This window comes from Heptranchias perlo, chromosome 35 (genome assembly GCF_035084215.1).
Source record: "Heptranchias perlo isolate sHepPer1 chromosome 35, sHepPer1.hap1, whole genome shotgun sequence".
NCBI lineage: Eukaryota > Metazoa > Chordata > Chondrichthyes > Hexanchiformes > Hexanchidae > Heptranchias > Heptranchias perlo.
Window position 1 is genome coordinate 6,507,691 of NC_090359.1, and position 27,741 is coordinate 6,535,431.

The 27,741-nt window shown below is 48.2% G+C and overlaps 1 protein-coding gene across 1 annotated transcript; it reads left to right on the forward strand.

Moving 5' to 3' along the window:
- The first annotated feature begins 1,708 nt into the window (after positions 1-1,708).
- On the forward strand, positions 1,709-9,352 carry LOC137302207 (lysophosphatidic acid receptor 6-like). The gene is made up of 2 exons (XM_067971866.1): positions 1,709-2,394; positions 8,222-9,352. Exon 2 carries the CDS (start codon positions 8,234-8,236, stop codon positions 9,350-9,352), a length of 1,119 nt encoding a protein of 372 aa, XP_067827967.1. The 5' UTR covers positions 1,709-2,394; positions 8,222-8,233.
- Positions 9,353-27,741: the final 18,389 nt, after the last annotated feature.

Sequence of the window (27,741 nt, forward strand, 5' to 3'; positions counted from 1 at the left end):
GCCACTCCCTATCTCTGTAAACTCCTCCAGCCCTACAACCCTCCGAGATCTCTGTGCTCCTCCAATTCTGGCCTCTTGTGCATCCCCGATTTTAATCGCTCCACCTATGGTGGCCCTGCCTTCTACTGCCCAGGCCCTAAGCTCTGGCATTCTCTCCCTAAACCTCTCCATCTCTCCACCTCTCTCTCCTCCTTTAAGTCGCTGCTTAAAATCTATCTCTTTGACCGAGCTTTTGGTCACCTGTCCGAATATCTCCTTATGTGGCTTTGGTGTCAAATATTGTTTGATAATCGCTCCTGTGAATTGCTATGGTCTTCGAGAGGGTGCAGAAGAGATTTACTAGAATGATTCCAGGGATGAGGGACTTTAGTTATGTGGATAGACTGGAGAAGCTAGGTTTGTTCTCCTTCGAACAGAGACAGTTGAGAGGTGATGTGATCGAGGTATTCAAAATCATGAAGGGTATAGGAACATAGGAACAGGAGTAGGCCATTCAGCCCCTCGTGCCTGCTCCGCCATTTGATAAGATCATGGCTGATCTGTGATCTAACTCCATATACCTGCCTTTGGCCCATATCCCTTCATACCTTTGGTTGCCAAAAAGCTATCTATCTCAGATTTAAATTTAGCGATTGAGCTAGTATCAATTGCCGTTTGCGGAAGAGAGTTCCAAACTACTACCACTCTATAGACAGAGTCCATAGAGAGAAACTGCTCCCATTGGCAGAAGGGTCAAGAAGCAGAGGACATAGACTTAAGTCGATTGGCAAAAGAACCAAAGGAGACATGAGGAAAAACTTTTTTACACAGCGAGAGGTTAGGATCTGGAATGCACTGCCCGAGGGGATGGTGGAGGCAGATTCAATCATGGCCTTCAAAAGGGAACTGGATAAGTACTTTAAAGATAAAGTATTGCAGGGCTACGGGGATAGTGCTGGGGAGTGGGACTAACTGGATTGCTCTTGCATCGAGCCGGCACGGACTCAATGGGCTGAATGGCCTCCTTCAGTGCTGTAACCTTTTATGATTCTATGGGAAGTTTTATTGCATTAAAGGCGCTATATAAATGCAAGTTGTTGTTGCTATTAAGTGGGGGATTAGAGTCACATGTGGGCCCAGGCTGGGTACGGGTGTGAGGTTTCCTTCCCTGAAGGACATTGGGGATCCTCTTGACATCGTCAATGGTCACGTTTTCCCTGCTGCCAGCGCAAAAATGAACGGATTTATTAACTTCACAACTTGTCACAGTGAGATTTGAACACTCGACCACCGAACCCTCTGTCAGTGTTGGAACTCAGCAATTCTCCAGCTCCCGTATCGCCCGCTGTTTCCACTCCTCTCCCCTCTCTTTGTTGGAGGTGGTCTGTGAACCTGTGGGGTTTGATGTCAGTAACATAAGGCAGTGCTAAGGGAGTCCAGATTCTGGCCTGCTGCACTCAATCCTTCCACCTCCATACTCACAATGTGATGTTGCAGTCAGACTGTTGCCTGATTTCAGATCAAGTTAACAATGTTCGTGTAGATTCATTAAATTTGAACAAAGTCCACAGTGGTGAAACAAAATTGAAAATAGAAAAGTGGAGGAAGTATTACAGAGAGATTACAGGAATCTGCTCAATTGAGAAGATTTCGAAACAGGAAGATTATTTATACCAACTCCCATAAGAGAGAGAGGCAGAGAGAGAGAGAGAGAGGCAGCGAGAGAGAGGCAGAATCAGAGAGACAGAGACAGAGAGAGAGCGACAGAGAGAGAGGCAGACAGAGAGACAGAGACAGAATCACAGAGAGAGAGGGAAGGAGAGAGAGAGGGAGAGGCAGAGAGAGAGAGACAGAGAGAGGGAGACAGAATCAGAGAGACAGAGAGAGGGAAAGCGAGGCAGAGAGAGAGAGAGAGGCAGAGAGAGAGAGAGAGGCAGAGAGAATCAGAGAGTCAGAGACAGATAGAGCCAGGGAGAGAGAGTGACTGAGAGAGAGGCAGACAGAGAGAGAGACAGAATCACAGAGACAGAGAGAGAGGGAGAGAGGCAGAGAGAGGCAGACAGAGAATCAGGGAGAGAGGCAGTGAAAGAGTCAGGGGGAGAGAGCGATAGAGAGAGAGAGGCAGACAGAGAGAGAGAGACACAGAGGGAGAGAATAGAGAGACAGATAGAGAGGGAGAGAGGGAGACAGAGAGAATCAGAGAAAGAGACAGACAGACAGAGACAGAGAGAGGCAGGGAGAGGGAGAGAGAGAGAATCAGAGACAGAGAGAGAGGGAGAGAGATAGAGAGAAAGAGACAGAGGAACACTCACTGGAATGAGACAGACAGACAGACACAGCAGACATTAAAAATTCCACAGACAATCTGAGCGAGTGAGCAGCATCAAAAGACTAAATTGAAGTCCCAGGATTCCGGTGAGTAAAACTAGTTCTGTTTCTCAGATGTCGAACATCACTAACAATAACTTACGTGGTCATTTATCGCATTGCTGTTTGTGGGATCTTGCTTTGCTCAAATTCGCTGCAGCATTTCCCACATTATTTTACTGAGTACCAGGATGGTACGCAGTAAAATAATGGGACTCAAAGCGGATAAATCCCCTGGACCTGATGGCTTACATCCTAGGGTATTGAGGGAAGTGGCAGTAGGGATTGTGGATGCTTTGGTGATAGTTTTCCAACATTCTCTGGACTCGGCAAAGGTCCCGGCAGATTGGAAAACTGCTAATGTGACACCGTTATTTAAAAAGGGTAGTAGGCAGATGGCTGGAAATTATAGGCCAGTTAGCCTAACATCTGTGGTGGGTAAAATTTTGGAATCTATTATTAAGGAGACAGTAACGGAACATTTGGATAAACATAATTTAATAGGACAAAGTCAGCATGGCTTTATGAAGGGGAAGTCATGTCTGACAAATTTGCTTGAGTTCTTTGAGGATATAAGTAGAGGGTGGATAAAGGGGAACCAGTGGACGTAGTGTATTTAGACTTCCAGAAGGCATTCGACAAGGTGCCACATAAAAGATTATTGCTTAAGATAAAAAATCACAGGATTGGGGGTGATATTCTGGCATGGGTGGAGGATTGGTTATCTAACAGGAAGCAGAGAGTTGGGATAAATGGTTCATTCTCGGACTGGCAACCAGTAGCCAGTGGTGTTAAACAGGGGTCGGTGCTGGGTCCCCAACTCTTCACGATCTATATTAACGATTTGGAGGAGGGGACCGAGTGTAACATATCAATGTTTGCAGATGATACAAAGATGGGAGGGAAAGTAGAGAGTGAGGAGGACATAAAAAAACCTACAAGGGGTTATAGACAGGCTGGGTGAGTGGGCGGAGATTTGGCAGATGCAATATAATATTGGAAAATATGAGGTTATGCACTTTGGCAAGAAAAATCAGAGAGCAAGTTATTATCTTAATGGCAAGAAGCTTGAAAGTACTGCAGTACAAAGGGATCTGGGGGTCCTAGTGCAAGAAAATCAAAAGGTTAGTATGCAGGTGCAGCAGGTGATCAAGAAAGCCAACGGAATGTTGGCTTTTATTGCTAGGGGGATAGAATATCAAAACAGGGAGGTATTGCTGCAGTTATATAAGGTATTGGTGAGACCGCACCTGGAATACTGCATACAGTTTTGGTGTCCACACTTAAGAAAAGACATACATGCTCTCGAGGCAGTACAAAGAAGGTTCACTTGGTTAATCCCGGGGATGAGGGGGCGGACATATGAGGAGAGGTTGAGTAGATTGGGACTCTACTCATTGGAGTTCAGAAGAATGAGAGGAGATCTTATTGAAAAATCTAAGATTGTGAAGGGGCTTGATCGGGTGGATGCGGTAAGGATGTTCCCAAAGATGGGTGAAACTAGAACTAGGGGGCATAATCTTAGAATAAGGGGCTGCTCTTTCAAAACTAAGATGAGGAGAAACTTCTTCACTCAGAGGGTGGTAAGTCTGTGGAATTTGCTGCCCCACGAAGCTGTGGAAGCTACATCATTAGATAAATTTAAAACAGAAATAGACAGTTTCCTAGAAGTAAATGGAATTAGGGGTTATGGGGAGCGGACAGCAAATTGGACATGAAGCTGAGTTCGGATCGGTCAATGCCCTGTGGGTGGCGGAGAGGGCCCAGGGGATGAGTGGCCGGGTCCTGCTCCGACTTCGTGTGTTCTTGAGATTTGTGGTTGGGATCAGATCAGCCATGATCTTATTGAATGGCGGAGCAGGCTCGAGGGGCCGATTGGCCTACCCCTGCTCCTATTTCTTATGTTCTTATGTTCTTATTACAACCATCACTGAATTTCAAAAGTACTTCATTCGCTGTGGGACAGCCCGAGTTTGTGAAAAGTGCTCTCGGAATGCAAGTTTTCTCATTCTGAACTGCAAAGGTCCATTATATTTATTTCCTCATTGGGGAGCTGGTCATTAAAAGAAAGTTCAAGAGGAGACGACATGTTAACCAAAGCTGTGTGCTGAGCATAAGTCCGAAACTGCAGCAAAACGATATCTCAATTTATGGTTCAATACAATGATTTAACAATAATTTCCAGTAATTATGTAATGAATCATTACTGATTTGTGCACATTCTCACAGCAGAGTGAATTCCTCTTTCTATCGTTTCAATTCAATTGAGGGGCTTGCTAGATCACTTCAGAAGGCAGTTAAGAATCAACCGGGACTGGAGTCACATATAGGCCAGACCGGGTAAGGATGACAGGTCTCCTTCCCTAAAGGATATTGGTGAACCAGTTGAGTTTTTAAGACAATCCGACAGCTTCATGGTCACTTTTTATTTCCAGATTTTTTAATTGAATTCAAACGAACATACGAATTAAGAGAAGGAGTAGGCCATTCGGCCCCTCGAGTCTGCTCTGCCATTTGATAAGATCATGGCTGATCTGATTGTGAACTCGACCCTACTTTCCCGTCTAGCTACTATAACCGTTGACTCCCTTGTTAATCAGGAATCTATCTAACTCATCCTTAAAAATATTCACTGACCCTGCCTCCACCGCTCTCTGGGGAAGGGAGTTCCACAGACTCACCACCCTCTGAGAGAAAAAAATTCTCCTCATCTCCTTCTTAAATGGGAGATCCCTTATTTTTAATCTGTGGCCCCTAGTTATAGTCTCTCCCACAAGGGGAAACATCCCGTCAGCATCTACCCCTTCAAGTCCCCTCAGGATCTTATATGTTTCAATAAGATCACCTCTCATTCTTCTAAACTCCAGTGTATGCAGGCCCAACTTGTCCAACCTTTCCTCATAAGATAACCCCCTCATCCCAGGAATCAGTCGAGTGAACCTTCTCTGAACCGCCTCCAAAGCAATTATGTCCTTTCTTAAATAAGGAGACCAAAACTGCACACAGTATTGTAGATGTGGTCTCACCAATGCCCTGTACAACTGTAGCAAAACATCACTATTTTTATATTCCATTCCCCTTGCAATAAATGACAACATTCTTTTTGCCATTCAAATTCTCAAACTGCTGTGGTGGGATTTTGAACTGAAATTTCTCTGGGATACTATTCCAGCATCAGAATCACTACACTATTGTACCCTGTTTGGTCAGAATTAACTGCCTGAAGCCCTCCCACAGGCACCAACAACTGATCTTTAGTCCTCACACTAACGCATTTAGAAAGAACCTGCATTTATATAGCGCCTTTCACAGCCAATTAAGTATTTTTGAACTGCAGTCACTGTTTTAATATACGACACGCTACAACCAATTTGCGCACAGCAAGCTACCACAAGCAGCAATGCGTTAATTACCAGATCATCTGTTTTCGTGATGTTTGTTGAGGGATAATTATTGGCCAGGGCACCAGAGAGAACTGCCCCTGCTCTTCTTCAAAATAACATCATGGGATCTTTTACACCCATCTTAGATCACCGATGGAGCCTCAGTTTAATGTCTCATCTCGTCCTGTGCACAGATTGTCCATCCCCCATTTTAATCGCTCCACCACAGGCGGCCGTGCCTTCAGCTGCATAGGCCCTAAGCTCTGGAATTCCCTCCCTAAACCTTTCTGCCTCTCTACCTCTCTCTCCTGCTTTAAGGCGCTCCTTAAAACCTACCTCTTTGACCGAACTTTTGGTCTCCTGTCCTAATTATCTCCTTATGTGGCCCGGTGTCAATATTCGTCTGATTACTCGCCTGTGAAGCGCCTTGGGACATTTCACTGCATTAAAAGCGTCAAGTCTGGACTTGAACAGAGGAGATTGTGGGATGCTTCGATCAAGGTGATAATTTAAAATTATGATGGGCCCGGACAGAGTAGATAAAAGCAGACTGTTTATAGTGATTGAGCGATTTAAAATGAGGGGAACACAGATCGAAGATTGAATGTAAGAGATTTAGAACAGAGAGGCGGATAAACTTCTTTACACAGAGGACTCTGGAGCTGAGGCACAACCCGAGTTAATCTTTGAAGCAGAGACTACGTCAACATTTCAATAGGTAGTGAATTAAAGAGTGATGAAGGGATTTGAGAACAGGGCGGGAACATATTACTGCTTGTGTGGAGGATAAACCTCAGATCTACTTCATGATTCCGGAATGTTCCTTTTCTGCTTCAAGCCTCCCTTACCTGCAAGGTATTTTATTTTGCCCTTGGGCCTATTCCTTGCAATGTTTGTTTAATGCCTTTCCACTCCCTCACTGACCTTTGACCTCACCTCATGCGGTCCCATTAAGCATTTTGCAGAGCATTGGACCTCACACGCTGACTAAAAGCGAAAGACAGGAAATTCAGAGCACAGAAACAGGCCATTCGGCCCAACAGGTCCGTGCTGGTGTTTATACTCCACATGAGCCTCCTCCCACCACTCTTCATCTAACCCGATCAGCATATCACTCGATTCCTGTCTCCCTCCTGTGTTAATCTAACTTCCCCTTAAATACATCTGTGCTATTCGCCTCTACTCCTTGTGGGAGCGAGTTCCACATTCTGACCACTCTCCGGGTAAAGAAGTTTCTCCTGAATTCCTTATTGGATTTACTAGTGACGATCTGATACTGGGAATCTGAGATAAAATCAGAAAACGTTGGAAGCTCTCAATGGATCAGGCAGAGAGAAGGAAAAAGATAAGCTTTCATTAAAAGCTCGGTCAGTCAGTCAGTTCTGACAGAGGGCCGATAACTAAACGTTAACTCTCTCCCGAGATGTAAGACTGCTCCGCTGAGTGTTTCAACGACTTCGTGTTAGGGTGAGAGGGCCCTGTGCCTGCTGACAGCGGTGCCTGGTGTGAAATGATTTATGGACCATCTCAACCCAAGTCCTAGTCAGCGGGGAAAGTAGAACAACACTGCTTTTCTTAAATTAATTCTCGGGATGTGGGCGTCCCTGGCAAGGCCGGAATTTATTGCCCGACCCTGGTTGTCCTGAGAAGGTGGAGGTGGGCCTTCTCCTGGAATGGTTTGAGACAACAGAGTGACTTGTTAGGTCACTTCAGAGGGCAGTTAAGGGTCAACTACATCGGGGTGGGACTGGAGTCACATGTAGGCCCAGACAGCGTAAGGACGGCATGAAGTGTCAGCCTAGATTATGTGTGGAAATCTCTGGAGTGAGGCTCAAACACATGACCTTCTGACTCAGAGGCAGGTGTGCTACCAGTGAGACATGGCTGAGACTGTCAGTACAGCAACTTTAATATAGTAAAACATCCCAAGGTGCTTCACAGGAGGGTAAATTAAGGGAAAATTTGACACCGAAGCAAAGAGCGAGATGTTCGGACAGGTGACCAAAAGCTCGGTCAGAGATAGATTTTCATGGAATCATACAGCACAGAAGGAGGCCATTCAGGCCTTCATGCCTGTGCCGGCTCTCTGAAAGAAATACCAATTAGACCACCTTCTCCTGCATTTCAAGATTCTTAAAGGAGGAGAGGGATGGGGAGAGGTTTAAGGAGGGAATTCCACGGCTTAGGGCCTAGGCAGCAGAATGCACGGCCGCCAATGGTGCGGCGATGCTAATCGTAGATCCGCAAAAGGCCAGGACTGAGATACGTTCTATCAGTGCAAATTGTTGTTGTTGTAGTTTACCAACGGCAGTGTTTAAAGGGGACTGTTCCCAACTTCAGAATGAGGACAGTTCTCCTGATACATAGACCCTAAAATACAGAGTGGGATACAAACAGAGCGAGACTCAATAATCAAACAGCACGGGAAAAAGTGTCGGCAAAGGAACTCCCAAACAGTCTAACCCCGCTGCCATCGTTTTGTCCAATTTCAGATTCTATGAAGGATGGGTGACCCGACAGTATTCACACCTGAAGCTGACTCCACTTTTACAGAGAAGACCTGGTCCTCGGGAGAGACTTCATATCCGTGGGTCCAAGTGAATATCGATTCCACAGGCAGCGCCAATCTCACAAACAACACCCGCGACTGCGAGGTCAGCGCCAACTTCCAGTACCTCATGTTCCCCATCGTTTACAGCGCTGTGTTTATCTTTGGCGCAGTGTCGAACTGCTGTGCCCTGTGGTACCTCTTCAGGAAGAAGGGCGCCTTCTCGCCCTCCGACGTGTTCATGGTCAACTTGGCCGTGATAGACCTCATCTTTGCTGCAACCCTTCCCTTCAAAGTTGTCTACCACTCCTTGGGGAACGACTGGATCTTCGGCGAGCTGGCATGTAAAATCACCGGCTCCCTCTTCTTTGCCAACATGTACGGCAGCACTTTGTTCCTCACTTGCATCTGCCTGGATCGCTACATCGCTGTGGTCCATCCCATCAGATCTCTGCAGCTCCGCAGGCCCCGCTATCGGGTGGTCGCCTGCTGCCTCATCTGGCTGATCCTGGCCGCCAACCTCCTCTACTTGACCCTCAGAGGACCGCTGACCAACAGCTTCCCCAACGGAAAGACGGCCTGCCTGGAGAACTTCTCGTCGGGCTCCTGGAGCAGGCGCATCTCTGGGATCAGCATCGCGGCCGCGATCATCGGCTTCTTCATCCCGCTGGTGCTTATCCTGGTCTGCTACCCGCTTATCGCCAGGAAGCTGCTGGAACCCACCGCCGGCAAAAACACCGTGCACGCGGTGAAGAGGAAAGCTCTCCGCACCGTGCTCCTGGTGCTGATGGTCTTCCTCATCTGCTTCGTCCCCTATCATCTCAACCAACTCATCCACACCCTCAGGCGCATCCAGCTGCTGTCCAGCTGCCGGCTCATCCAGTTCACCTACTCCGCCCGACGGGTCACCATGGCACTGACCAGCCTCAACAGCTGCCTGGACCCTCTGATCTACTCCTTCGCGGGCGACATCTTCAGGTGGAGAAGGTTCTGCTGTCGGGAGGAGGCTCTGAGTAACATCAGCCTTCGAATGAAAGGCACGTCGGAGAGGAAGACGAGAGTGACTGGCTACTGAGATCCCAGGGCTGGGATTTTCTGATCACTGTGATCCCAGGGCTGGGAGTTTCTGATCACTGGGATCCCAGGACTGGGAGTTTCTGATCACTGAGATCCCAGGGCTGGGAGTTTCTGATCACTGAGATCCCAGGGCTGGGAGTTTCTGATCACTGAGATCCCAGGGCTGGGAGTTTCTGATCACTGAGATCCCAGGGCTGGGAGTTTCTGATCACTGGGATCCCAGGACTGGGAGTTTCTGACCACTGTGATTCCAGGGCTGGGAGTTTCTGATCACTGAGATCCCAGGACTGGGAGTTTCTGATCACTGAGATCCCAGGGCTGGGAGTTTCTGATCACTGAGATCCCAGGGCTGGGAGTTTCCGATCACTGAGATCCCAGGGCTGGGAGTTTCTGATCACTGAGATCCCAGGGCTGCGAGTTTCTGATCACTGAGATCCCAGGGCTGCGAGTTTCTGATCACTGAGATCCCAGGGCTGGGAGTTTCTGATCTCTGAGATCCCAGGGCTGGGAGTTTCCGATCACTGAGATCCCAGGGCTGCGAGTTTCTGATCACTGAGATCCCAGGGCTGGGAATTTCTGATCTCTGAGATCCCAGGGCTGGGAGTTTCTGATCACTGTGATTCCAGGGCTGGGAGTTTCTGATCACTGGGATCTCAGGACTGGGAGTTTCTGATCACTGAGATCCCAGGGCTGGGAGTTTCTGATCTCTGAGCTCCCAGGACTGGTAGTTTCTGATCTCTGAGATCCCAGGGCTGGGAGTTTCTGATCTCTGAGATCCCAGGGCTGGGAGTTTCTGATCACTGAGATCTCAGGACTGGTAGTTTCTGATCTCTGAGATCCCAGGGCTGGGAGTTTCTGATCTCTGAGATCCCAGGGCTGGGAGTTTCCGATTGGTGCCCAGGGCTGGGAGTTTCTGATTGGTGCCCAGGGCTGGGTGTTTCCGATTGGTGCCCAGGGCTGGGTGTTTCCGATTGGTGCCCAGGGCTGGGTGTTTCCGATTGGTGCCCAGGGCTGGGAGTTTCTGATTGGTGCCCAGGGCTGGGTGTTTCCGATTGGTGCCCAGGGCTGGGAGTTTCCGATTGGTGCCCAGGGCTGGGAGTTTCTGATTGGTGCCCAGGGCTGGGAGTTTCTGATTGGTGCCCAGGGCTGGGAGTTTCTGATTGGTGCCCAGGGCTGGGTGTTTCCGATTGGTGCCCAGGGCTGGTAGTTTCCGATTGGTGCCCAGGGCTGGGAGTTTCCGATTGGTGCCCAGGGCTGGAAGTTTCCGATTGGTGCCCAGGGCTGGAAGTTTCCGATTGGTGCCCAGGGCTGGAAGTTTCCGATTGGTGCCCAGGGCTTGCCCATGATGAAGGACATTTGATGCTGGGAGGGAATGACTCTGAGCGACTAATGGTATTGCAGCACCTCCACTGGTGGGAGACTGTAATTACAGCATGACCCAAAAAATACAGACACCTCCTCTCTCAGAGAGACACTCAAACACACACTCACACACTCTCCCACTCTTTCTTTCTCTTCCACACACACTTTCCAGGAGGGGTCATTCGAGTGTGATCAGGAGGAGGAGCCTTTCTCAACCCCAGTGACACTGGGCCTCATTGCCGTGCTCCCACTGTTGCCCCAACACATCAGCTCAGCTGCAGCAGGTCATCAATCTCTCACTGTACAGACTGACTGTACTGTTGATTATCAATCTCTCACTGTACAGACTGACTGTACTGTTGATTATTGATCTCTCACTGTACAGACTGACTGTACTGTTGATTATCGATCTCTCACTGTACAGACTGACTGTACTGTTGATTATCAATCTCTCACTGTACAGACTGACTGTACTATGGATTATCAATCTCTCACTGTACAGACTGACTGTACTATGGATTATCAATCTCTCACTGTACAGATTGACTGTACTGTTGATTATTGATCTCTCACTGTACAGACTGACTGTACTGTCGATTATCAATCTCTCACTGTACAGACTGACTGTACTGTTGATTATTGATCTCTCACTGTACAGACTGACTGTACTGTTGATTATCGATCTCTCACTGTACAGACTGACTGTACTGTTGATTATCAATCTCTCACTGTACAGACTGACTGTACTGTTGATTATCAATCTCTCACTGTACAGACTGACTGTACTATGGATTATCAATCTCTCACTGTACAGACTGACTGTACTGTTGATTATTGATCTCTCACTTTACAGACTGACTGTACTGTTGATTATCGATCTCTCACCGTACAGACTGACTGTACTGTCGATTATCAATCTCTCACTGTACAGACTGACTGTACTGTCGATTATCAATCTCTCACTGTACAGACTGACTGTACTGTTGATTATCAATCTCTCACTGTACAGACTGACTGTACTGTTGATTATCGATCTCTCACTGTACAGACTGACTGTACTGTCGATTATCGATCTCTCACTGTACAGACTGACTGTACTGTTGATTATCGATCTCTCACTGTACAGACTGACTGTACTGTTGATTATTGATCTCTCACTGTACAGACTGACTGTACTGTCGATTATCAATCTCTCACTGTACAGACTGACTGTACTGTTGATTATCAATCTCTCACTGTACAGACTGACTGTACTGTTGATTATCAATCTCTCAATGTACAGACTGACTGTACTGTTGATTATCGATCTCTCACCGTACAGACTGACTGTGTGTTGGGAATTGCCGGATTCTCTTTCATGTTCTGATTGGCCTGTGGACAAAATGCTTTTGTTGTAAATAGTTGCAATAAAATAATCCAAAACTTCCAGCTGGTCTCCAATTAATGTCCTTTCAATCACTTTTAAACGTCTTTTCAATCTGTTCACCCTCCTCTCAGATCGACAGGGACCTCACCAGGTCAGACAGCGAGTGTTGGGTGGGTATTTGTGTGTTGAGAGCATCACCGTTTCGTTCACACCTGAACTCAGCTGATCTGTGTTAACACTGACAGACACTCACACACACACACACACACACCTGAACTCAGCTGATGTGTGTTAACACAGACAGACACTCACACACACGCCTGAACTCAGCTGATGTGTGTGTTAACACAGACAGACAGACATTTACACTCAGACACACACCAGAACTCAGCTGATGTGTGTTAACTCTGACAGACACTCACACTCACACGCACCCGAACTCAGCTGATGTACGTGTGCACGCACGCATACAGACAGACACACATATACAGTCATATCCATACACACACATATGCGTACTTATATACACATAAAAACACACAAAAACACACGCAAGCATTCAAACACACACAAACTCTCACTCACACGCAAACACTCATAAACAGACAGACATACACATACTCACACACACTCACACACATACACATATACATATACATACTCACACACACTCACACACACATACACATATACATACTCACACACAGTCACACACACATACACTTATACATACTCACACACACTCACACACACATACACATATACACACTCACACACACACTCACACACACATACACATATACACACTCACACACAGTCACACACACATACACATATACATACTCACACACACTCACACACACATACACATATACATACTCACACACAGTCACACACACATACACATATACACACTCACACACACACTCACACACACATACACATATACATACTCACACACACTCACACACACATACACATATACACACTCACACACACACTCACACACACATACACATATACACACTCACACACACACTCACACACACATACACATATACATACTCACACACACTCACACACACACATACACATATACACACTCACACACACACTCACACACACATACACATATACATACTCACACACAGTCACACACATACACATATACACACTCACACACACACTCACACACACATACACATATACATACTCACACACACATACACATATACATACTCACACACAGTCACACACATACACATATACACACTTACACACACTCACACACACATACACATATACGCACTCACACAAAGTCACATACACATACACATACACATACTCACACACACTCACACACACATACACATATACATACTCACACACGGTCACACACATACACATATACACACTAACACACACACTCACACACACATACACATATACATACTCACACACAGTCACACACACATACACATTTACACACTCACACACACACTCACACACACATACACATATACATACTCACACACACTGTCACACACACATACACAAACAAAAATTTGCACTCGGCTCTGTCTCCAATCGAGGTGTTGAGGAGACTCTAGCGTGTGCAGCGATCCCGGTCGATCTGACCCCTGTTCGGACAGACTTTCTCATCGGGGCCAGGTGCTGAAACCTCCCTCGGGGGGCTGTGCCTCACAACATGAGCAGTCTCCCAGGAACCCCCTCCCTGCCATTTCACTCTGCGCCGTGGGGTTTCCTGTACGGGCTGCTCCTGCACACTCTCCACTCCCTGGCCCTCGTCTCTCGCCCGGACACACCCTGGCGGACCATCTCCCCATCCGGCGGAGGCGGAGATCCCCAGTGGAGGGCTCTCTATGCGGGAGTCCTCCCCTGTACCACTGGGGATGTGGAGTGGATCAGCCCCGACAAACAGGGTGTTAAACAACTTCACAGACTCTCAGGCTGCCTGAATATTTTGGCGGCCTGGATGAGTCCGTGTTCCAGGTGAATAAAGGGGGCTGCAGCCACTATTTAAGGGGGCTGCTCTCCAACTTCTGGCTGCTCTTCAGTCCCACCCTCCTGACCTTTGGCCGCCCGGTGCGGAAGGGGGGCTGGCAAGTCGGAGGACGTCCTCGTGGGTCTGTTCCTGGGCCTGGCCAAAGTGGCTATCCACAGGTCCAGGATGGACACGGCCCGTGGGGGCGGTCGCTCCGACTGTCTGCCTCTCTTCCATGGCATTCTCCGAACCCGGGTGGCCCTGGAGAGGCTTTCCGTGACCAGTGGAAATAGTTGACATGGGGGTAATATTATTATTTATTGTTATGAGCTTTCTTTGTTCTCTGGTTTCGTTACTTACTGGTTGTGTCCCTTTAAAAAGGAGAGGTGGCAATTTGTTTGTTTGTGTAGGAGATGTCTGGATCTGCATAGGAGCAGTCTGGATCTGTGCAGGAGCCGTCTGGGTTCATGCAGGAGCTGTCTGGGTCAGTGCATGAGCTGTCTGGGTCAGTGTATGAGCTGTCTGGGTGTATGTCAGGGCACCAAGGGTTTGTATAGGAGCCATCTGGGACTGTGAAGGAGCCGTCTGGGACTGTGAAGGAGCCGTCTGGGACTTTGTAGGAGCCGCCTGGGACTGTGTAGGAGCTGTCTGGGTCTGTCCAGAAGCCGTCTGGGACTGTGTAGGAGCGTCTGGGACTGTGAAGGAGCCGCCTGGGACTGTGTAGGAGCTGTCTGGGTCTGTCCAGAAGCCGTCTGGGACTGTGTAGGAGCGTCTGGGACTGTGAAGGAGCCGTCTGGGACTGTGTAGGAGCTGTCTGGGTCTGTCCAGAAGCCGTCTGTATCTTTGCAGGATCTGTCTGGTACTGTCTAAGACATCTGGGTCTGTGTAGGAGCTGCCTGGGTCTGTGAAGCAGCTGTCTCTGTCTGTGTAGCTGCTCTCTGTGTCAGTATAGAAGCTGTCTCTGTCTGTGTAGCTACTCCCTGTGTCAGTATAGAAGCTGTTTGTGTAGGACCTGTCTGGATCTGTGAAGTAGCTACCTGGGTCTGTGTAGGAGATGTCTGGGTCTCTGTGGGTGCAGCCTGAGCCTGTCTAGGTGCTGTCTGGGTCTGTGTCGGAGCTCTCTGAGCCAGTGTAAGAGGTGTTTGATTGTGTGTAAGAGCTTCATTTGTCTGTGTAGGAGCTTTCTGTGTCTGTGGAAGAGCTCTTCTTGCCTGTGTAAGCGTTGTCTGGGTCTGTGCATGAGCTCCCAGGGTCTGTGTAGGAGCTGTCTGGAACTGTCTAGGTGCTGTCTCGGTCTGTGTGGGAGCTGTCTGGGCCTGTCTATGAGCCATCTTGGTCTGTGTTGGAGCTGTTTGTGCTTGTCTCGGAACTGTCTGGTCCTGTGTATGAGCCACCGTGGTCTGTGTTGGAGCTGTCTGAGTCCACGTAGGAGCTGATTGGGTCCGTGTACGGGTGATCTGGGTCTATGTAGGACTGTCTCGGTCATGTGTTGGAGCTGACTGGGTCTGTGTCGGAGCCGTCTGAGTCTCTGTCGGAGCTGCCTGGGCCTGTCAACGAGCTTTGTAATTCTCTGTACCAGCTCCCTCTGTCTTTCAAGAAGTCATCTGAACCTGATCATCTCCTCTACAGACATAACAACATAACATAAGAAATAGGAGCAGGAGCAGGCCATACGGCCCCTCGACCCTGCTCCGCCATTCAGTCAGATCATGGCTGATCTTTGACCTCAACTCCACTTTCTTGCCCAACCCCCTTATCCCTTGATTTCCTTCCAATCCAAAAATCTAGCGATCTCAGCCTTGAATATACTCAATGACTCAGCATCCACAGCCCTCTGTGGTAGAGATTTCCAAAGATTCACAACCCTCTGAGTGAAGAAATTCCTCCTCATCTCAGTCTTCAATGGCCGACCCCTTATCCTGAGACTATGCCCCGAGTTCTAGACTCTCCAACCATGGGAAACAATCTCTCAGCATCTACCCTGTCAAGCCCCCTCAGAATCTTATATGTCTCAATGAGATCACCTCTCATTCTTCTAAACTCCAGAGAGTATAGGCCCATTCTACTCAATCTCTCCTCATAGGACAACCCTCTCATCCCAGGAATTAATCTAGTGAACCTTCGCTGCACCGGGTCCAAGGCAAGTATATCCTTCCTTAGATAAGGAGACCAAAACTGTACACAGTACTCCAGGTGAGGTCTCACCAAAGCCCTGTAAAATTATAGTAAGACTTCCTTACTCTTGTAATCCAGCCCCCTTGCAATAAAGGCCAACATTCCATTTGCCTTCCTAATTGCTTGCTGCATGTTAACTTTTGGTGTTTCTTGCACGAGGACACCCAAATCCCTCTGAACACCAACATTTAATAGTTTCTCACCATTTAAAAAATATTCTGTTTTTCTAATCTTCTTACCAAAGTGAATAACCTCACATTTCCCCACTTTTTACTCCATCTGCCACCTTCTTGCCCAATCACTTAATCTGTCTATATCCCTTTGCAGATTCTGTGTGTCCTCCTCACAGCTTACTTTCCCACCTAGCTTTGTATCATCAGCAAACTTGGATACATTACACTCGGTCCCTTCATCTAAGTCATTAATATAGATTGTAAATAGCTGAGGCCCAAGCACTGATCCTTGCGGCACCCCACTAGTTACAGCCTGTCAACCTGAGAATGACCCGTTTATCCCAATTCTCTGTTTTCTGTCTGTTAATTAATCCTCCATCCATGCTAATATATTACCCCCAACCCCATGAGCCCTTATCTTGTGTATCAACCTTTTGTGTGGCACCTTATTGAATGCCTTTTGAAAATCCAAATATACTCCATCCACTGGTTCCCCTTTATCTACCCTGTTAGTTACATCCTCAAAGAACTCTAATAAATTTGTCAAACACGATTTCCCTTTCATAAAACCATGTTGACTCTGCCTGATCATATTATGATTTTCTAAGTCCCCTGTTACCACTTCCTTAATAATGGATTCCAGCATTTTCCTGACGACTGATGTCAGGCTAACTGGCCTGCAGTTCCCTGTTTTCTCTCTCCCTCCTTTCTTGAATAGTGGGGTTACATTTTCCACCTTCCAATCCACTGGGACCGTTCTAGAATCTAGGCAATTTTGGAAGATCACAACCAATGGATCCACTATCTCTGCAGCCACCTCTTTTAGAACTCTTGGACGTAGACCATCAGGTCCAGGGGATTTATCAGCTTTTAGTCCCATTAGTTTCTCAAGTGCTTTTTCTCTACTGGTATTAATTACTTTAAGTTCCTCACTCTCATTAGCCCCTTGGTTCCCCATTATTTCTGGTTTGTTTTTGTGTCTTCCATTGTGAAGACAGATACAAAATATTTGTTTAACGCATCTGCCATTTCCTGATTCCCCATTATAATTTCTCCTGTCTCAGCCTCTAAGGGACCAACGTTTACTTTTGCTGCTCTCTTCCTTTTTACATACTTGTAGAAGCTCTTACAATCTGTTTTTATATTTATTGCTAGTTTACTCACATATTCTATTTTCTCTCTTTTTATCAATTTTTTGGTCATCCTTTGCTGGTTTCTAAAACCCTCCCAATCCTCAGGATTACTACTCTTCCTGGCAACATTATAGGTCTCTTCTTTTAATCTAATACTATGCTTAACTTCTTTAGTTAGCTACAGGTGGATCACTTTTCCTGTGCAGTTTTTATTTCTCAATGGAATGTATATTCGTTGAGAATATTGAAATATTTCTTTAAATGTTTGCAATTGCTTTTCAACTGTCAAACCCTTTAATTAAATTTCCCAATCTATCTTAGCCATCTGTATCTGTGTAGGAGTTGTCTGGGTTTGTGTTCGAGTTCTCCAAGTCATGTGTAGGAGCTGTCTGGGTCCATTTCGTACCTGTCTGGGTCTGTGTATGTGTGTCTGGATGTGTACAGCAGTGTCTATGTCTGTGTAGCAGTTGTCTGGATCTGTGAAGAAGCTGCCTCAAACTGTGTAGGAGCCATCTGGGTCTGTGTAGGAGCTGTATGGATCTGTACAGGAGCTGTCAGGATCTGTGTAGGAGCTGTCTGGATCTGCACAGGAGATGTCTGGATCTGTGCAGGGGCTGTCTGCGTCTGACTAGGAGCTGTCTTTTTCTATCTAGGAGCTGTTCGGTTCTGTGTAAGAGTGTCTGGATCTGTGCAGCAGTGTCTGTGTCTGTGTAGCCATTATCTGGATCTGTGTAGGAGCTGTCTGGATCTACACAGGAGCTGTCAGGATCTGTGTAGGAGCTGACCTTGTCAGTGTAGGAGCTGTCTGGGACTCTCTAGGAGACATCTAGTTTCGCATAGGACCTGCCTGGTCCTTCCTAGGAGCCATCTGTGTCTGTGTAGGAGCTATATGGGGCTGTGTAATTGCTGTGTATGTCTGTGTCGGAGCTGTCTGGATCCGTGCAGGAGCTGTCTTGGTCTGTGAAGGAGATCCCTGGGTCATAGGATACATAGGAACATAGGAACAGGAGTAGGCCATTCAGCCCCTCGTGCCTGCTCCGCCATTTGATAAGATCATGGCTGATCTGTGATCTAACTCCATATACCTGCCTTTGGCCCATATCCCTTAATACCTTTGGTTGCCAAAAAGCTATCTATCTCACATTTAAATTTAACAATTGAGCTAGTATTAATTGCCGTTTGCAGAAGAGAGTTCCAAGCTTCTACCACCCTTTGTGTGCAGAAATGTTTTCTAATCTCACTCCTGAAAGGTCTGGCTCTAATTTTTAGACTGTGCCCCCGACTCCTAGAATCCCCAACCAGCGGAAATAGTTTCTCTCTATCCACCCTATCTGTTCCCCTTAATATCTTATAAACTTCGATCAGATCACCCCTTAACCTTCGAAACTCCAGAGAATACAACCCCAATTTGTGTAATCTCTCCTCGCAAATGAACCCTTGAAGTTCGGGTTTCATCCTACGCTGCACTCCCTCCAAGGCCAGTATGTCCTTCCGAAGGTGCGGTGCCCAGAACTGCTCACAGTACTCCAGGTGCGGTCTAACCAGGATTTTGTATAGCTGCAGCATAACTTCTGCCCCCTTGTACTCTAGTCCTCTAAATATAAAGGCCAGCATTCCATTAGCCTTCTTGATTATTTTCTGCACCTGTTCATGACACTTCAATGATCGATGTACCTGAACCCCTAAGTCCCTTTGGACATCCACTGTTTTTAGTTTTTTACCATTTAGAAAGTACCCTGTTCTATCCTTTTTTGATCCAAAGTAGATGACCTCACATTTGACTGCATTGAATTCCATTTGCCACAATTTTGCCCATTCATCTAATCTATCAAATATCGCTTTGTAATTTTAGGTTTTCATCTACACTGCTTACAATGCCACCAATCTTTGTGTCATCGGCAAACTTAGATATGAGACTTTCTATGCCTTCATCTAAGTCGTTAATAAATATTGTGAATAATTGAGGCCCCAAGACAGATCCCTGCGGGACTCCACTAGTCACATCCTGTCAATGTGAGTACCTACCCATTATCCCTACTCTCTGTCGCATTTCGCTCAGCCAACTTCCTCACCAAGTCCGTCCTTTTCCCTCGATTCCATGGGCTTCTATCTTAGCTAACAATCTCTTATGTGGGACCTTATCAAATGCCTTCTGGAAGTCCATATAAATAACATCCATTGACATTCCCCTGTCCACTACTTTAGTCACCTCTTCAAAATATTCAATCAGGCTTGTCAGGCACGACCTACCTTTCACAAATCCATGCTGGCTCTCCCTGATTAACTGAAAATTCTCGAGGTGTTCAGTCACCCTACCGTTAGTTATAGACTCCAGCATTTTCCCCACAACAGATGTTAGGCTAACTGGTCTATAATTCCCTCGTTTCCCTCTCTCCTTTCTTAAAAAGCGGACTGACATGTGCAATTTTACAATCTGGAGGGACAGTTCCTGAATCTGGAGAACTTTGAAAGATTATAGTTCGGGCATCTGCAATCTGCTCGCCTACTTCCTTTAAAACCCTGGGATGGAAACCATCTGGTCCTGGCGATTTGTCACTCTTTAGTGCTATTATTTTCTTCATTACTGTTGCTTTACTTATGTTAATTTTATCGAGTCCCTGTCCCCGATTCAATATTAGTTTTCTTGGGATTTCCGGCATGCTATCCTCTTTTTCGACTGTAAATACTGACGCAAAGTAATTGTTCAACATGTCCGCCATTTCCCCATTGTCAATGACAATATCCCCACTTTCAGTTTTTAAGGGGCCAACACTGCTCCTGACCACCCTCTTTTTCCTAATATAACTATAAAACTTCTTCGTATTGGTTTTGATATCTCCTGCGAGTTTCTTTTCATACTCTCTTTTTGTAGCTCTTCCTATCTGTTTTGTGACCCTTTGTTGATTGTGTAGAAGCTGTCCATGTCCGTGTAGGTGCTCCTTCGGTCTGTGTTGAGCTGTCTGGGTCTGAGTAGGTGCTGTCTGGATCTGTGTCGGAGCTGGTCTGGCCTGTATGGAGGCTGTCTGGATCCGGATAGGAACCACCTGGATCTGTCTATTAGTTGTCTGTGCCTGTGTAGGAGTGTTGAAATCTGTAGAAGCTGTCTGGGTTGTGTTAAGAACTCCCTGGGTCTGTGAAGGATCTGTCTGGGTCTATTTGAAGCCGCCCGGGTCTGTGTAGGAAATGTCTGGGTCTGTGTAGAAGCAGTCTGCATCTGTGTAAGAGCGGTCTGGTTCTGTGTAGGTGCTGTCTGGATCTGTGTAAGACTGTCTGGGTCTGTGTAATGGTTTGCGGGTCTGTGTAGGAGCTATCTGTGTCGGTGTAGGAGCTGTCTGAATCCCTGAGGAGATGTCTGGGTCTGTGTAAGAGTGTCTGTGCCTGTATAGCAGTGTCTGGGTCAATGTAGAAGCTCTCCGAGTCTGTGTTGGAGCTGCCTGGGTATATGTAATATCTGTCTAATTCTGTGTATGGGCTGTCTGCATCTGTGTAAGCACTGTCTGGGTCTGTGTAGGAGCTGTCTGGGTCTATGTAATAACTGTCTAATTCTGTGTATGGGCTGTCTGCATCTGTGTAAGCACTGTCTGGGTCTGTGTAGGAGCTGTCTGGGTCTATATAGCTGTTGCCCGGGCCTGAGTAGGTTTCTGGGTCTGTGTAGGTGCTGCTGTGTCTCTGTAAGTGCAGACTAAATCTTTGTAGGAGCTGTCTGCTGCTGTGGATGAGCTGCTTCGGTCCGTGTAAGTGTGGTCTGGTTCTGTGTGGGGGGAGTCTGGGCCTTTATCGCAGTGTCTGGGTCTGAATAGGAGCCGTCTCTCTCCTTGTAGGTGTTGTCTGTGCCTGTCTAGTGAACATCCAGGTATGTGTAGGCGATGACTAGGCCTGTCTGGCTCTGTTTCAGAGCTGTTTGCGCATGTCCACAAGCCGGCTGGGCCTGTGTTAGGCCTGTCTGGCCCTGTCTATGAGCTGACTCGGTCTGTGCAGGAGCAGTCTGCGTCTGTGTAAGAGCCGTCTGGTTCTGTGTAGGAGCTGTCTGGGTCCATGTAAGACTGTCTGCAGCAGTGTCTGTGTCTGTGTAGGAGCTGCTGCGGCTCTGTAAGAGCTGTCTGTGTTTGTGTACTAACTGTCTGGGTCTGTGTAAGAGTGTCTGGGCCTGCATAGCAGAGTCTGGGTCAGTGTAGAAGCTGTCTACATCTGTGTAAGAACTGTCCCGGTATGTGAAGCAGCAGACTGTGTCTGTGTAGGAGCTGGCTGGGTCTGCAAAGGAGATGTCTGGATGTGTGTTGGGGCTGTCTGGGTTATGTGTAGGAGCTTTCAGCGTCTGTGTAGACGTTGCCCGGGTCTGAGGAGAAGATTTCTGGGTTTGTGTAGGAGCTGTCTGGGTCTGTGTAAGAGTGGTCTGGGTCTGTGTCTGTGCTGTCTTGGGTTCATTGTAAGAGTGTCTGGGCCTGTATAACAGTTTGTGGGTCTGTGCAGAAACTGTCTGGGCCTGTGTAAGCGTGGTTAGGCCTACATAGCATTGTCTGGCTCAGTGTAGAAGCTGTCTGGGTCTGTGTAGTAGCTGCTTGGTCTGTGTAGCAGCTGTCTAGTTCTGTTTAGGAGCTGTCTGCGTCTGTGTAAAAACTGTCTGTGTCTGTGTAGGAGCAGACTATGTCTGTGTAGGAGCTGTCTGGGTTTTTGTAGGAGCTGTCTGGGTGTGTGTAGTAGCTATCTGGGTCATGAGTAGGAGCTGAATGAGTCTGTGTAGCAAATGTCTAAACCTGTCTAGGAGCTGTCTCGGTCTGTGTTGGTGCTGACTGGGTCTGTCTACAACCTATCTGGGCCTGTGAAGGAGCTGTCTGGGCCTGTCCAATAGCCGTCTGGGTCTCTTTTCACCGTGTGTGAGTCTATGTAGAAGCCGTCTGTGGCTGCATAGGAGACGTCTGGGTCTCTGGAGGAGCTGTCTGAGTCTGTGCAGCAGATCCCTGCGACTTTATCAGACAGAATGGATCTGTGTGGGAACTGTCTGTGATTGTATGGGAACTGTCCGTGTTTGTGTAATATTTGTCTGCATCTGCGTCAGAGCTGTCTGGGTCTGTGCATGAGCAGCCTGGGATTGTGGAAGACCTGTCCAGGACTGTGTAGGAGCTGTCTGTGAATGTGTAGGAGCTCCTTGGGTCAGTGTTGAAGCTTTCTGGGTCTGTGTAGGAACAGTCTGGATCTGTCTAGGAGCTGGTCTGGTTGTATGGAGACAGTCTGGGTCCGGGCTGAAACCTGGATCTGTCAGTTAGTTGTTTGTTTCTGTGTCGGAATATCTAAATTTGTAGGAGCTGTCTTGGTTTGTGTTAAGAATTCCCTGGGTCTGTGAAGGAGCTGTCTGGGTCAGTGTAAGAGTGTCTGGGCCTGCATAACAGTGTCTGGGTCTGTGCAGAAGCTGTCTTGGTCTGTGTAGGGGCTACCTGTGTCTATGTAAGAGTATGTGCATCTGTATTGCAGATGTTTGCATCTGTAAAAGTGCCGCAACGGCTGTGTCTGTCTGACTAGCAGCTGGCTGAGACTCTGTAGGAGCTGCCTGGGTCTGTGCAGGAGCTGCCTGGGCCTATGTAGGCTCTGGCTGGATGTACACAGCAACTGTCTGGGTCATGTGTAGGAGCTGACTGATCTGTGTTGCAACTGCCTGAAGCTGTCTAGGAGCTGTCTGGGTCTGTGAGGGAGCTTACTAGGTCTGTCCAGCAGCCGTCTGAATTTGTACAGCAGCTCCCTGTGACTTTGTAGAAACCGTCTGAGTCTGTGTACTGGGTGTCTAGGTCTGCGTGGGTACATCTGCACCTGAGTTAGAGCCATCTGTGTCTGTGTAGGACATGTCTGGGTCTCCGTTGAAGCAATCTGAGCCAGTCTAGCAGCCGTCTGTGTCTGTGCAGCAGCTCCCTACGACTTTGTAGGATCTGAATGGGTCTGTGTGGGAACTGTCAGGGTTTGGGTGGTAGTTGTCTGCATCTGCGTCACAGCTGTCTGGGTCTGCGCATGAGCTGCCTAGGTTTGTGGAAGAGCTGTCTCGGACTGTGTAGGAGCTGTCCGTGGCTCAGTGTTGAAGCTGTCTGGGTCTGTGTAGCAGCTGTCTGGGTCTGTGTTGGAGCTGTCTGCATCGGTGTAAGAGGAGTCTGCGTCCGTGTCGGAGCAGCTTGTGTCTATGTAAGTGTGTCTGCAACTCTATAGCAGTGTCTGAGTATTTGTCGGAACTGTCTGTACCTGTCTAAGAGCTGCTGCAGCTCTGTAAGAGCTGTCTGCGTCTGTGTAAGAGCTGCCTGGGTCTATTAAAGAGCATCTGCACCTGTATAGCAGTGCCTAGGTCTGTCTAGGTGCCGTCTGCGTCTCTGTAAGCTCTGGCTGAGTCTTTGTAGGAGCTGCCTGCTGCTGTGTAGGAGCTGTCTGGGCCTATGAAAGAGTGTCTGGGTCTGTGTAGCTCTATCTGGGTCTGCGTAGGAGCTCTCTGGGTCTGTGTAGCAACTGTCTGGGTCTGCGCATGAGCTCCCTAGGTTTGTGGAAGAGCTGTCTAGGACTGTGTAGGAGTGGTTTGTGTCCGTGTACGTGCTCCTTGGGTCTGTGTCCAGCTGTCTGGGTCTGTGTAGGTGCTGTCTGTGTCTGAGTAGGAGATGTCTGGGTCTGAGTAGGAGCTGGTCTGGTCTGTGTGGAGGCAGTCAGGATCCGGGTAGGAATGGCCTGGATCTGTCTATGAGTTGTCTGAGTCTGTGCAGGAGTGTCTAAATCTGTAGAAGCTGTCTGGGTCTGTGTTAAGAACTCCCTGGGTCTGTGAAGGGTCTGTCTGGATCTATGTAGCTGTTGCCTGGGTCTGAGTAGGAGATTTCTGGGTCTGTGTAGTGCTGACTGTGACTCCGTAAGCACTCAGTCTTTGGAAGAGCTGTCTGCTGCTGTGTAGGAGCTGTCTGGGTCCGTGTAATTGTGTCTGGGTCTCTGCAGCTGTATCTGGGTCTGTGTAGTAGCTGTCCAGGTCCGCGCATGAGATCCCTGGGTTTGTGGGACTGTGTAAGAGCTGTCTGCGTCTGTGTGGGAACTGTCCCGGTCAGTGTAGAAGCTGTCTGTGTTGGTGTAGGAGCTGCCTGGGTCTGTGTAGGAGCTGTCTTGATAAGTCTAGGAGCCATCTGGGTCTGTGCAGGTGCTGTCTGGATGTGTGTAGCAGCTGCCTGGGACATGTGTAGGAGCTGTCTGGGCCTGTCTTGAAACTGTCTGAGCCTGTCAAGGAGCTGTCTGGGTCTGTGAGGGAGCTTACTGGACCTGTCTAGTAGCCGTTTGAATCTGTGCTGATGCTCCCTGTGACATTGTAGGATCTATGAGTCTGTGTAGGGGGCGTCTGGGTCTGCGTGACTACTTTCAGCGCCTGAGTCAGAGCCGTGTGGAGGAGCTGCCTGAGCCAGTCTAGGAGTCGTCTTGGGTCTGTGTAGGAGCTGTCTGGGTCTGTGTGAGGGTGACTGGCGCTGTCTGCAGTGTCTGTCTCAGTGTATAAGTGTCTGGGTCTTTATTACAGTTTCTGCGTCTGTTTACCAGCTGTCTGAGTCTGTGTAAGAATTCACTGGGTCTGCGAAGGGTCTGTCTGGATCTATGTAAACTGTAGGAGATTTCTGGGTCTGTCTAGGTGCTGTCTGCGACTCTGTAAGCGCTGGCTGAGTCTTTGTAGGAGCTGTCTGTGTCCGTGTAGGTGTTTCTTGGGTCTGTGTTAAAGCTGTCTGGGTCTGTGTTGGAGCTGTCTGAATCTGTGTAGGAGCTGCCTGTCTCTATGTAAGAGAGTCTGCATCTGTATAGCAGTGTCTGGGTTTATGCAGGTGCTGTCTGTACCTGTGTAAGAGCTGTCTGTGTCTGTGTAGGAGCTGCCAGGGTCTGTTAAAGGATGTCTGCATCTGCTTAGCATTGTCTGGGTCTGCCTAGGAACTGTCTGTGTAAGGATTGCCTGTGTCTGTGTAGGAGCTGTCTAGGCCTGTGAAAGAGTGTCTGGGCCTGTGTAGCTCTATCTGGATCTGGATTGGAGCTCTCTGGGTGTGTGTAGCAACTGTCGGGGTCTGCGCATGAGATCCCTAGGTTTGTGGAAGAGTTAACTAGGACTGTGTAGGAGCTGTCCGTGTCTGTGTTGGTGCTGCTTGGGTCTGTGTTGAGCTGTCAGGGTCTGAGTAGGAGATGTCTGTGTCTGTGTAGGTGCTGGTCTGGTCTGTTTGGTGACAGTCTGGATCCGGGTAGGAACTGCCTGCGTCTGTCTATTAGTTGTCTGAGTCTGTGTAGGAGTGTCTAAATCTGTAGAATCTGTCTGGGTCTGTGTTAAGAACTCCCTGAGTCTGTGAAGGAGCTGGCTGGGTCAGTGTAAGAGTATCTGGGCCTAAATAGCAGTGTCTGGCTCAGTATAGAAGCTGTCTGGGCCTGTGTAGCAGCTGTCTAGGAGCTGTCTCAGTCTGTGTCGGAGATGACTGGGCCTGTGTGGAAGCAGTCTGCATTTCTGTAAGGACAGTCTGGTTCAGTTTAGGTGCCGTCTGGATCAGTGTATGATGGTTTGTGGGTCTGTGCAGAAGCTGTCTGGGTCTGTGTAGGAGCTGTCTGCTTCTGTGTAAGAGCTGTCTCCATCTGTATAGCAGTGTCTGGTCTGTGTAGGTGCTGGTCTGTGTAGGTGCTGCTGCGGCTGTGTCAGATCTGTCTGTGTCTGTGTAAGAGCTGTCTGGGTCTTTTTAGGAGCTGTCTGGGTCTGTCCAGGAGCCATCTGTGTCTGTGTGGGAACTGTCTGGATGTGTGTAGCAGCTGCCTGGGTCATGTGTAGGAGCTGTCTGGGTCCGTGTAAGATTGTCTGCGCCTGTACAGCAGTGTCTTGGTGAGTGTAGAAATTGTCTGAGTCTATGTAAGAACGGTCTGTGTCTGTGTAATTGTGTCTGGGTCTCTACAGCTGTATCTGGGTATGTGTAGGAGCTCTCTGGGTCTGTGTAGTAGCTGTCTAGGTCCGCACATGAGATTCCTGGGTTTGTGGAAGAGCTGTCTGTGACTGTGTCGGAGCTGTCTGTGTCCATGTAGGTGTCCTTGGGTCTGTGTTGAAGCTGTCTGGATCTGTGCGGGAGCTGCCTGGGCCAGTCTACAAGCGATCTGGTCCCATGTAGGAGCTGTATGGCCCAGTCTATTATCCATCTTGGTCTGCATAATTGTATATGAGTCTAAGTAGGAGCTGTCTGTGGCTGCATCGGAGATGTCTGTGTCTCCGTTGGAGCTGTCTGAACCTGCCCAGCAGCCACCTGAATCTGTGCAGCAGCTCCCTGCGACTTTGTAGGAGCTGAATGGGTCTGTGTGGGAACAGTCTGGGTCTGTGTGGGAACTGTCCGGGTCAGTTTAGAAGCTGTCTGTGTTGGTGTAGGAGCTGCCTGGGTCTTGGTAGGAGCTGTCTTGATAAGTCTAGGAGCCATCTGGGCCTATGTAGGTACTGTCTGGATATGTGCAGCAGCTCTCTGGAAGTGTGTAGGAGCTGTTTGGGTCTGTCTTGCAACTGTCTGAACCTGTCTAGTAGCTGTCTGGGTCTGTGAGGGAGCTTACTGGGCCTGTCTAGCAGCCGTTTGAATCTGTGCTGCAGCTCCCTGTGATATTGTAGGAACTATGAGTCTGTGTTGGGGGCGTCTGGGTCTGCATGAGTACTTTCAGCGCCTGAGTCAGAGCCGTGTGGAGGAGCTGCCTGAGCCAGTCTAGGAGTCGTCTTGGTCTGTGTAGGAGCTGTCTGGATCTGTGTGAGGGTGACTGCCGCTGTCTGGCAGTGTCTGTATCAGTGTATAAGTGTCTGGGCCTTTATTGCAGTTTCTGCGTCTGTTTACCAGCTGTCTGAGTCTGTGTAAGAATTCACTGGGTCTGCGAAGGGTCTGTCTGGGTCTATGTAAACTGTAGGAGATTTCTGGGTCTGTCTAGGTGCTGTCTGCGACTCTGTAAGCGCTGGCTGAGTCTTTGTAGGAGCTGTCTGTGTCCGTGTTGGTGTTTCTTGGGTCTGTGTTAAAGCTGTCTGGGTTTGTGTTGGAGCTGTCTGCATCTATGTAGGAGCTGCCTGTCTCTATGTAAGAGTATCAGCATCTGTATAGCAGTGTCAGGGTTTATGTAGGTGCTGTCTGAGCCTGTGTAAGAGCTGTCTGTGTCTGTGTAGGAGCTGCCATGGTCTATTAAAGGATGTCTGCATCT

Coding starts and splice junctions, on each gene's coding strand:
- LOC137302207 (XM_067971866.1), top strand. CDS start 8,234: ATGGGTGACCCGACAGTATTCACACCTGAAGCTGACTCCACTTTTACA.